Source organism: Carlito syrichta, unplaced genomic scaffold (genome assembly GCF_000164805.1).
Source record: "Carlito syrichta isolate Samal-C Ts95f unplaced genomic scaffold, Tarsius_syrichta-2.0.1 Scaffold301539, whole genome shotgun sequence".
Taxonomy (NCBI): Eukaryota; Metazoa; Chordata; class Mammalia; order Primates; family Tarsiidae; genus Carlito; species Carlito syrichta.
In genome coordinates, this window is record NW_007245635.1 from 369,549 (window position 1) to 381,531 (window position 11,983).

General features: G+C 50.8%; 1 protein-coding gene across 1 annotated transcript in view; it reads right to left on the bottom strand.

Moving 5' to 3' along the window:
- The window catches only part of GATA3 (GATA binding protein 3), a 16,402-nt gene extending 4,774 nt beyond the window's left edge, over window positions 1–11,628 (bottom strand). Inside the window, exons 1-3 of the mRNA XM_021710789.1 lie at window positions 11,085–11,628; window positions 5,828–5,973; window positions 809–934 (exon numbers count right to left, since the gene is read on the bottom strand). Of these exons, the coding sequence (XP_021566464.1) occupies window positions 809–934; window positions 5,828–5,973; window positions 11,085–11,283 (471 nt within the window). The 5' untranslated portion in view covers window positions 11,284–11,628. The remainder of the gene's footprint in view (window positions 1–808; window positions 935–5,827; window positions 5,974–11,084) is intronic.
- Between the last annotated feature and the right edge of the window lie 355 nt (window positions 11,629–11,983).

The window sequence follows — 11,983 nt, forward strand, 5'->3', positions numbered from 1 at the left end:
GGGCGGAAATCCATACACACACACACACACACACAGACACACACACACACGCACGTTAAAAAAAAATAAGATCAAGATACTACAGGATGAGAAGATCCCCAAATGGGAAACATTAGAAACACCACAACTAAACCCAGGCAACAGGCCATGACCCTCTGCCACTGTGACATAGAAGGAGAAAAGGGACCGAGTTCCTTGTCCCTGGCGTGACAACCTCCCCGGGCCGGCCACCCTCCTCAGGAGTTGCAGGCATGTAAACACTGTTCAGGACGAAGGCATCAGCTGAAATCTCTCAGACCTTTCATTGCTTGTCTTTTTATCAGAGAATCCATTTAAAATTCTCAGCACAGATGTAACCGGGATACGTCACCTTCCATCAATCTTGGAAGCAGGAGGCCCCGTGACACACCACAATTCTAGTCACCTTTCTTTTTCACTCCCTGTCTCTTCTTTGCAGAAAGTTTAAAATGCAAGCAAGCAACAAAATAGAGCCGGTGACTCTTTTCGTCCCGCCCAGCATCTGGGATTGTCACATCACACAGAGTAGGTCCCCTGCACACTGAGGAGGGTGTGTGTGGCTCTCGGTCTTTAAACCCCGGGGTCTCAGCAAGCCTGATCTGAACAAAGTGTTTTCCAAGCGAGGTCCTACGGCACCAACTATCTGAGGCCCTTTATTTGGCCCCAAGGTGGGCATTCACGTCGAGCGGCAGGGTCCGGGGGGGTGCTCGAAAAGGCAATGGAGACACAGTTGATGGATTGGGCATGCCACTGGGAAGGGAGCCCCCTGGGGCCGGGCCCGACCACTTACATTGTGCAGCTTGTAGTACAGCCCACAGGCGTTGCAGACGGGGTCCCCGTTAGCATTCCTCCTCCAGAGCGTGGTGGTGGTGGTCTGACAGTTCGCACAGGACGTCCCTGCCCTCCTGGCCGCAGACTGGGAGCAGGGAAAGAGGAGAGGGTAAAATCAAAACAAATGTCAGAGGTGTCGCCATCACGACGGAGACGGGTTTAAAAAAAAAAAAAAGGAAGGAAGAAATTATCACTGAAATCAAAACTAGCAAGTGGCCCACATGAAAGTCACAAAGATCCCCAAATGCTGCCTCGAGAAGAAAAATGTCACCCATCCACAGGACGGGAGCGCATGGGACGGCAGTGACGCCGTCAGAATGTAGCACGTTGCTCCCGGTGCCAAATGCATGGGGAGCAGGAAGCCGGGGCCACCTCCCTGAGCATGTGAACCCCTGCCCCCGCCTCCCAAAGGGCACCAGAGGGTTCGTGTTTACGGAGGGGCAATTTTTGAATGAGCCAGACTCATTTTGGTTCCTGGCTTTCGGTTGCCTTGTTCGGCAGGCCCAGGGCCACCAAAGATCTTTTTCGATCACACCTCCCAAGAATATCAATCCCCAGCGGCCATCAAGACACACTCACGGCACTGGAAGGGCAAACCCAAGCAGCCAAAGCATGCTAGAGGTTCCAGATACATGCTGGATTAAGCAGAGAGCGGCGTGCTGATGCCATCTCAGGCTCGTTCCTTGAGAATTACATTCTCTGGGCACGCGTATGGCATAGACTCAGGGTGGCATAACTCGGAAAGCACTAAGCAGGACGTGTAAGCCAACAAGACCTTGTCAAATTTGCAGCAGTCCTAAATTTACCCAGCCTGCACTTTCAGACTTGGTCACTTGCCCTCTGCCGGGACAACCACCCTCCATCCCTTTAGGTGGCTGTCTGTGAATGAAGCACACTGGAAAGACCAAGGATCTGGCCATTGATCAGGGGGCCTGGATGCCCCCAGCCCCCTGATCTCACACCACCTTTGTGAAATTAGGTATTTCCTATTTGCTGGTCACCGAATAGATGTCTGCAGGTCAAAGGTCAGCCTCAACTTGAATTCTAATTCCTTGGTTGTGTCCTGCCTTCCTTTCCTTTAGAAGGGAGATTTTTCTCGCACTTTCTGACACATTTAAACTGGTCGGGTGGCCAGTCTCTGTGTTCATGCTTAAAAAAAAAGAAACTCAAAAACTGTTGAAAGGAAGCGAAATTGAGTCACTTCTCATGCACACCTCTCTCCCTCGCTCACCCCCCTACCGTAGAAAGAGAGTTCTCACTGCAAAATTATATCTGTTCCTGAACTCAAAAATATTGTCAAGGAAAAGGCAAAAGGAGAAAGAATTCAGCTAGCCTTCATCTGGGAAGGAGACAATTCTGGAATGGTTGTAAGAACACAAAAAAGAACTCCAGGAATCCTGGTGCACTTTTCTATCAATATTTTTTCTCAAGCAAACAGTTAAGGCAAATACCCGAAGCAGCAGATATGGAAACCCAGTGACAAATTCTAATCCACCAAGTGAATTCTTTTCCTTTCGAAGTCACTAAATTGTTCTTCAGAAATGTCCCTGTGGCCTCTAAGGCACAGAGCTCCGCTTTTTTTTAAAGTCAATTCTTTCGTTTCTGTGTTCTAAGAAGCTGGACACTAAAAACAGCCTTTAGCTACCAGAATGGAGAAAGTGCTACCTTTTTCTTTTGCTGACCATTTTGAAATAACTCACCACAGTCCAAGAGTGCTGATTCGAACTCCCTATACCTGCTCCCACCTGCCTTTATAAAGCATGATGATTTAATACTTAAATAACTGCTCCACTGTGGACTCTTGAGAAAAAAGTACTACATAAAACCCATGTTTCCGTGATTTTGACAATTATATGTGATAATTATTATCTCCCCATAGTGCTTTTTTCCCCTTTTTATTTTCTGTGTGTGTGTGTATCTGTGTTTTGGGGGGTTTTTTGTGTATGTGTTTTGTGTTGATGCTTTGACAGAATTTCACTCTGTTGACCAGGTTGGAGTGCAGTGGCATGGTTATAGTTCACTGCAGCCTCGAACTCCCAGGTTCAAATGATTCTCTTGAGGAGCTAGGACTACAGGTGCACAAAACCACACCAGGCCAATTTTTTCATTTGTTGTAGTGATGGGGTCTCGCTATGTTGCCCAAGAACTCCTGGCCTCAAGCAATCCTCTTATCTCAACCTCCCAAAGTACTGAGATTACAGGCATGAGTCAGCATGCCCCGCCCTATAATGTTTTGTTTGTTTTCTTTAAAATAAATCAAGGCATAGTGCAAGCGTACAATGCCACCTGGTAAACTCAGAACCCCAGATGAAGTACAGTGTATAATCCTTTGCAGAGTATTGACAGTAACACACATACAAGCAGGCACAGAATATGTTTCCAGTTCTACAGACTTTATGGGAACTTAGAATCTCCCAAAGCCACACTGTTTGGATTGCTAGCAGGAGACAGAGTATATTAATAAAGCAAGCTGCCCAGCCTCTTGCTGGTTCTGAGACATATGAAAGTCTTGGCAACACCAGGGGGAAAAAAATCCTATGGATCTTTCCTCCAGTCCTCTCTTCTGTTTCCTGCATGAGTTTATTCTGTGTTAGATATGCATGTCACAGAAGAGCCAGCTATGTTCTGGGCTGGGTGGTCTTCAGTGAACCCGCAAATGCATAAAACAGATACTGTGAGCTGGAAAGATGGAGCTGTGGTAAAGGGACAGGAAACGCAGGACAGAAGGACACGAAAGGTTCTAGGTGTTCAGAAGTCAAATGTCTTTAAGAACTAAAAAAAAAAAAAAAAAAAATGTGAACGTGTCCTGAGTGTCTCCCTGCAGTGTCTGAATTCAATGGAACTAAAAATACCAAGCCACCCAGGACAGATGATTAAGAAAGAAAAGACAGCTTAAAGGGTGACAGCCAATGAGTTCTAAAATTAAAAGCAATTATTACTCAGAGTTCTAGAGGCTTCCTATAAAAGGTGAGTAGAAACCCAATGGTATAAAATGGAAGTAGAGCCCTCCTCTGCAATCAGACCAGACAGAAGAAAACCCGAGAAAATGTCAAAGAACTCTTGCTTAATCCACCAGCCCAGCACTTGAGACTTCACCCTTTTTTACCCTCCAAAATAAAACAAAACTATCATGGTACCAAGACTTATTTTAACAAGAAGATTTGTTGTTAGGTGTCTCTCTCTCTCTCTCTCTCTCTCTCTCTCTCTCTCTCTCTCTCTCTCTCTTTTTACTAAGGCCAGGTTTTGAGTGATTCAAAACATTCTTTTGTGGTGTGATCATATTCATTCTATGCTGACACCTCCAGCCATTTTTTTTCCAAACACTTCTTGTTCTGATACATTCAAACATCTTGGTGTTTAGGTTGGGGAAGCTGAGTTGTTGTTTGTGAGTTATCTCCAGTGCTCAGATATCCGGCAGCTTTTTCCTAGGAAGTCAGCTTTGCACAAGAGAAAAAGAAAAAAAAAAAAAATACCATACTGCATGAGGAGAAGTGGGGGAAGGTTGAGAAAGTTGGAGAAAGGGAAAGACCAGAAACAATAAAGCCTAAAGATCAAGGATTGCCAAAAATTAAAGTCATGTGGACACTTCCATCCCTAGAAAGATTTTCCTTCTTCTAAAGAAGATGTAAAAGGCATTGAGTTGCACTACAATCTACCGGGAGAGCAAACCGCTCTTTAAACAAAATACAGGCCGGACACGGTGGCTCACACCTGTAATCCCAGCACTTTGAGAGGCTGAGCCAGAAGGATTGCTTGAGTTCAGGAGTTCGAGACCAGTCTGGGCAACATAGCAAGATCTTGAGACTTTGTCCCTGCCAAAAATAGAAAAAATAAGCTGGGCATAGTGGCACATGCCTGTAGTCCCAGCTACTCAGGAGACTGAGGTGGGAGGATCGCCTGAGTCCAAGAGGTCAAGGCTGTGGTGAGCCGTGATTGTGTCACTGCATCTGCATTCCAACCTGGATGACAGAGTGAGATCCCCAACTCAAAAAAAGAAAAATACAGAGGTGATTTTTCTCCCCTTAGAATTTGATGGAGGCTAATTTGTCCACTAATCTGCATGGGGAAATTCCCCTCCTCTCATCTCTACATGGTTAATGTCAGCACCACAGAAGTATTTGGATCACTGGAAGGTGGTTAGCGTTTGTTATGTGTCTAAGTTACAAGCACCCACGATTGGAGCTGGCCTGAGCTTCCAAGGACGAGTTTACAAAGGAACCACTCCAGTTAGTTTTCATTATAAATACTTGACAAAGCTGGGTTTTCAAGGGTTCCTAATGGTCAAAGAGTTTTGCTGTTGTTGTTGTTTATGAAGGAGAAGAAAAATAAGCTATCACTCTACGTATAGTAATTCAAAGAGAAAATAAGACCAAACGCTTGAAACAAGAGGAAACTCACACCACTTTTCCCACAAGAATTGCCTGTGGAAAGCCCTTGATTCCAAAGTCCAAAAAAGAAGGAGACGTGCCCTGGGCTCACTTGTTGCTGGTGCCTCTGAAATTTACTTCATCGGCCTCAACCATCTGAAGGCATTAGCACAAGAGGGTCCTCGGAGCCCTGAGCCCGGGAGACCAATTGCCACTCCCTCAGGAACATGTTCTAGATGGTTCTGGAACACTCCATCCTCATACCAAACCGTGTCTGCAAAGCAGTGAGTAGCAATGCACTTTAAACGAGCAGCCCTGGCACTGGCAACACAATTATCCTATTGGAGAAGACACTGCCAGTTGGATCCCCAAGAAGTCAGCATCCTTCAAAATATTAGAAGCGACCTTGGGGGAGAAAAAAGAGAGAGGAGAGTTCTTCTGTCTGTCTAATTTGAGAAAAGGAAAGGAGGGGAAGGAGCTGTCCCAAACAAGCTGACATGACTCTGAGCTGTCCTGCCAGTTTCCTGCAGAAAGCTGTCCTTCCCGGAGAGAGGAAATGAAAAACACAGAGTGCTTCGCATGGGATCCGCTTCTTCCCAAGGAGAACTTACCAGCCTTCGCTTGGGCTTGATGAGCGGCCGGTTCTGCCCGTTCATTTTGTGGTACAGCCCACAGGCGTTGCACAGGTAGTGACCGGTGCCATCTCGCCGCCACAGAGGGGTCGAGGTTGCTCCGCAGTTCACACACTCCCTGCCTTCTGGAAGCAAAACCACAGATGAGTCACTTATGGAAGGGAAACACGCAGGAAGGCGGGCAGCATTTGGCATTTTGGGGAGAGGAGCACAATGGAAACCCTCTTTCTTTCTTCCTCCTTTCTGGGGTGCATTCCCACTCTCACTCCCTTCTAGGGGGCCCCAGAGTTGGACAGATGAGTTCTGTTCCTGGCACAGCCATCCCCCAACACGCACAGTCTGCAGAAGTGGCCGCCGCTTAAATGGCAACACAACCCCCTCCTTGGCCGACTCGACTTGATGGGGAAGACCTAGCCAGACCCAGGAGCGAGGCAGAGCCCAACCTGAAATGCTTCCCTGAGAAAATCCTGAGCCCCAGACGGTGGCAAAAGCAAAACATTCCATTCGTTTCCCTCAAAGGAAAACAAAGGTGACCTCTTACCATCCTGAGGTCTGTCTATATAGATTGATTAAACAATGAAGATTAGGATGGGGGTGAGAGGGAAGAGTAATCCATGGCTAGAGATAAACAGATAATAGATAGATGTATAGATTGATCAACTGGCCGATTGATTTGAGGAGCCAGCCTTTAGATCTGACTTCCCAACCAACTGTAAATGTCTACAAGTGGTCAGGAGCCAGCAGGGATTTTTATAGCTTTCCAGCCCCTGGAGTTACACCAGGACCCCAAGCAGCGGCTGCTGGGGGGCGGAGTTGGAGGGGGCGGGGTGCCCTGCAAACTTTAAGCCAGAACCCAGAAGAGGGGGAAGGAGGAGAAAAGAGGAAGGGAAGGGTTGGAAGACCAGAGAAGGGGAAAGACAAGTTAACGAGGTGGCCAGGGGGTCTCGGTGGGCTCATTAACCAAGGCCTGCCTTTAGTTTCTCTCTTTTCAAAAACACAAACAAGCAAAATAAACAAAAAAACTGGCCAGGCCGGGTTGGGTTGGGTTAGGCTAGGTAGTATTCACTCCCCAGACAGGGCTGGAGAGTGACCTAGACCCGCCCCCCCCAGAAAGTTCCTTGGAGGAATCCCTTAAATGACCATTTGGGGATGGGAAGAGTTTGCTAATTGGTTTCTCTGAAAATTCTACAGAGAAGAGGAAGAGAAGAATGCTTTCTAGGAGAATCTCCTCTCTCCTGGAGGGCCGATGGACAACCCCCATCGTGCCCAGTTTTCTTGGTGCCAGGAAAGAAGCTGGGACTCTCACTCCCTGCGGGAATGAGGTGGTCAACTCAAACCAGTCCTCCAGAGAGTGGAGGCCCAGAGGAAGACACTAGAGGGTGGGCGGGGGAGAAAAATGAGCCCTGAAGACGGTTTGGCTTTAAATGGTTAATCAGTGACCACCAACCTACCAGGAACCCTGAGGTGGGGGAAAGACAGCCTAGAAGGTGACTCCCCTAAAAGGAGGAAAAGCCTGCTTGGCAGCTCTGGGACCTATGGGGCCTTTGGAAACCCCCAGACAAGTAGGAAGGAACCAGGGGGGAGCTCACACCTGCAGACCTGTGATCTTCCCTGGGGACAAGTCCTTCAGGGAAGTTAAGGACTTTTGAGAATAGAAGAGGGTCTTGGCCCCTTTTCCATGAGAGTCGGAGACGGTGCCAAGCAGTTTTTGTCTATTTGGCTTGATCAAAAAAATTTTGAGGCGTTCAGAGAATTTTTTTTTTCTTCAGATTCCAAAAGGATCTTAGCTGGGGTATCCAGAGAACCTGCCCTGCGGCCAAGAGCCCCTCGGAGTATTCACAAACGCCCTGCACTTGCTGGCCAGAAGCCCCTTCCTCAGGACCCCAAAGCGCTTCTCAGTTCTCGAAAAGGGCTTTGGACTGAATCACACCCAGACTCCTTCCCGCTGGGGTCTGAAGCCTGAGGGATGTGGCAGACGAGGTGTGGGGGAGACTTGCAGGAAGAAGCAAAGGGTGAGTGGGCGAGAAGCCGGTGGCAGCCCCAACCGGGAGGCCGTGGGCCTGCCCTCCCGCGTTCCCAGTGGGCACCGGGCCGGCCCCTTCTGGGAGCAGCAGCACCAGTTTTGTCCTGGCGGGGACTGCAGGCCCACTCCCTAACCTGCCCAGATAGGGCCACTCAGGTGCCTGCCTCTTTGGGCAGGGGCGGTGTGAGGGTGAGGATGCAGAGGTCGCTGCGTGGGGGGCTGCCCAGCTCCTAAGCACCCTGGCACCGGGGGAGCCCCTGGCCTGACGCAATCAGTCTGATTTCCTTTATTTACCGGGGCTGTGGGGAGCATGACAGCTTCCTTTTTAGAGGGACCTTGAAAGTCAAGCAACGCTTGCCTCTCCAACAAGGTTTGCACACTGGGGCAATTTTCTGTCTTGATTCACTCGGCAAGTTTGCGATCGCCTTGTGTGGGCTTTTTCTTTTCCTTTTTTTCCCTGCTGCCTCTGGTCTGTGACTTCAGCAAACAGCCAATTTTCCTAATGGAGGCCCCGATCTCTCCTCGCCCCTTGCCTGTTATGAGCCGCTCAGGCAGACACCTCTCTCTTAGGTGACAAGAACCACAGAGCCACGGAGCCTCTCGGCATTCACCAGCCATTTGCAAATGCCCCTGGTGCTGCCTGGGACTGAAACCCCGGGACTGAGCTGAGCCAGGGGGCAGACAGCAGGCCAGAGATTGTTCGAGGGTGAGCTGAGAAAGGCCCTCGCACAAAGGCTTCGTCTTTTGTTTGCAGAGACAGATCCCAGCCCTGAAAGCCCAGGCGCTAAGAAGGCGATAGATACCCTAACCACAACTTCAACCGTTTCCAGCGACAACCTCTGCCAACCTCTCTTCTCTCCGCCTCCGACAGCAAATGCGTTTGCAAAGAAGAGGTTTTAAAAGACAGAAAAGAAGAAACCACTGAAACCCAGAGAATCCCCTCCTGAAGAATTCCCACCACACCCACCCCCTGCACACAGAGGGTCTTCTAGAAACTGCCCCTCCACACTCCCAAAAGTCCCAGCTCCCTCGCCAGCCAAGGTGTGCTGTGCTTGGTTTTTGTGACTGTGAGAAAGGAATAGGAGGAAGTTAAAAAAAAAAAAAAGAAAGAAAGAAAGAAAGAAAAGAAAAGAAAAGGCCAAATTGCAATGGCGTCCTCTTACCCTCACCAAAAAAATAAAACCGCATAGACAAGTTCCCAGCTCTGGTTTAGGGAAAGCGTAACTCTTTTTCTCCCTTCCATGTTCAGAGTCTTAAGGAAAGAGATGAGAGAGAGAGAAAGGCTGAACTGGCGGCAGAAAGTGCGCCCAAGAGAGGGGGAGAAATCAGACACGGAAACGAGGGCAAAGAAACCAGAGTCTCTTGGAAAAGCCACTCGGTCCCCTTCCCCCACACAAACCACCACCCCAGCCTCAGATACCGCGATCTTCCCCCAACCTCCCAGCCCCACCAGAAAAGAGAACTTTAAAAAAAATCCCATTACGGCCTCAGAATGCACAGGTTTGCTAGCTGTGCTTTCAGCATCCGCCCTCAGCCCGTGTTTTTTTTTTTTTTGGTTTGTTGTTTTTTTTCCTGGATCAAGCTGCATGCGCCCCGTTTCTCCCCAGGCCTTCCCCTCCACCCTCAGGCCAGCTCCTGCAAGGCACCGCGGGCGGGCCGCTCTCCTCCTCCTGGCTCTCCCTTCTTGCTTTCTCTTTGACTCCACCAGCCAGCCTCCCTCCCTCTCCCTCCTGCCTGCTCGCATGTTCTGAACATGCAGGTCTGAGTTTTTCTGTCAGCCTAACCGCATCCGGACTCTATTAAAGTTCCTGGCTCGGGATAAACAATGCAACTGTCGCGTGCAGCAGTCTGAAAATAATTGGATTAGCTAAAACATATCAACTAAATAGAGACAGTCCTGCTCAGGCAGTCGGAGTGAATGTCACCCTGGAAAAAAACCCTGAAAACTGATCTCATGGTCACTGGGCGCCCAGAGCCCTCCCTCTAGAGTTTTTCAAACCGGGGCTTTGGGAGCTCTGGTTCAAAACTGCTCACCTCACCCCTAAAAGACAAGTGATGCTCGCTAGTGCTTTCTATATAGGATCTAGAGAGAATGCACAGGGGGCAGAGGTGAGACAGTGTCAGGGAGGAGCAAAGAAAGCAGTCCCTTCCTATGGGGACACGCCTAAGGGGACGTCCCAGCTGCCACAAAATCCCATCCAAAAACACAGTTCTGTCTTAGCTCAGGGGATCCCTCTCTTTGACTGAATCGCCTCGGTGAGAAACTGAATTGATGAGAGACTATTTTATTTTTAAAGCAAAAATATTTTGTGTGACTTTTTTTTTAATGCAAGCGATGACATCAGGAGAGTAAACATGCCTCGTGCTGCTGGACAGGTTTGCGTTTTGGAAAGGGAAGACGCAGAGCCACACACCTGGGGACGTCCTCAGACCTTTCTACCTCCACTGGCTTCCAACCCGCCAAGGAACTTGTCCTAATACAGCTTCCTGCTGCAGCCTGCACAGAGAGCGCTAGACTCTGCAGGTAACGAACTGAGCTGTGTGACATTTGATTTTCATTCAACTGCTTCCCCAACGCAGAGCCACCTCTTCCAGAAGGTCGGCTAAGAGCCCCTTTTCCATGCAAATAATACGTGTACTGTTGAACCAGGTTCCTGTTCCCCTCAAAATACATACATACACGCACACACACGCTTTATTTATACGTGTCTATATTAAGGGCTGTCCTCACGGCCTGACCCCTTTGGGCTGAGTGAGAGGAACAGTCAGACTGACAGAGGCCAAAGGGGTCACAGGAGGGACCAGTGTTTGTTTAGGTTTGAGGAGGTTTCGTTTCAGCATTAAACACTCAAGATTTATTCCCTCGGCCTTCCATTTGGTCTTCGAAACTGACTAAAGGTTACCGGCCGAATCCAGAAGTCCTGCGACACGCAGGAGAGGGCACGACTTTGTTTTTGTTTGTCTTTTTCCTTTTCCCAGCTCATGGGGAGGGGAGTAGTTAAATCAGACCCACCTCCCCCTGCTTTGGAGGGCAGGAATGAGGCAGGGGGGAGGGCACACCCACACGGCAGTCTGCCCCGGCAGGAAGAATGGGAAGACTGGAGTCGCAGCAGGGGTTGGGGACACCCCAGCTCCCCAGCGGGCCCCTCCCTGGAGCCGCCCGGCCCTGGATTTAGGAGAAAGGGGGGCGGGACGAGGAGAGAGGGTTCCTACCTGTGCTGGATCTCGCCTTGGGCCTGGACTTGCACCCGAAGCCGGTGGGGGAGCCACCCAGCAGGCTGCCCGGGGGGAAGAGTCCGGAGCTGTACTCGGGCACGTAGGGCGGGTAGGTGGTGATGGGGTGGTGGGCCGACGAGGAGGCCCCCCCCAGCGTGGTCATGCTGCCGCGGGAGTGCGACGACTCCAGTTTCATGCTGTCGGGCAGCGGCACCTGGTACTTCAGGCACTCCTTCTCGTCCTGCCGGGCCGAGCCGGCCGAGCCCGGGGTGGACAGCGAGGGGTCAGGGGACACGTCCTTCGGCGGCGTGGGCGGGAAGGTGAAGAGGTGCGGGCTGGCGTGGCCCCCCGACAGCGAGGACGAAGAGGCGGGCGGGGAGACCGAGAGGGGCCCCGGGGAGCCGTGGTGGATGGAGGTCTTGGAGAAGGGGCTGAGGTTCCAGGGCGAGGCGGTGTGGTGGCTGCCCAGGGCCTTGCCTCCGTCCAGCCAGGGCAGGGATCCGTGCAGCAGGGGCGGGCGGCACACCTGGCTCCCTGCAGCGGCGGGAAAGGGGAGGAGAGAGGGGGAGGGTCAGGGCAGCCCTGGGAGGCCCTCGGACACACCTGGGGCCTCCCGGCTCTGCTGGCCTCCCTGTCAGCCGAGCCCAGAAGGGCCCTGGCTGGGACCGCTGTCTAGTCCCCGAGGTCCCAGAAATACCTGCCCGGCACACCTGGGGGCAGAGAAAGGGGCCAGACTCAGCCACCCTTCTCTCCCACACGATGTCCCACCAGCCCCTGCAGAATAGAGGGCCTGGGCCTGCCGCCCAGAGGTGCTTCCAAGGCGTGGAGCTGGGCCCCTGGGCTGACGCGGCCTCTCTGGGGTCCCTGTCTGAGTCGCATTCCCTGCTGCCCCCTCT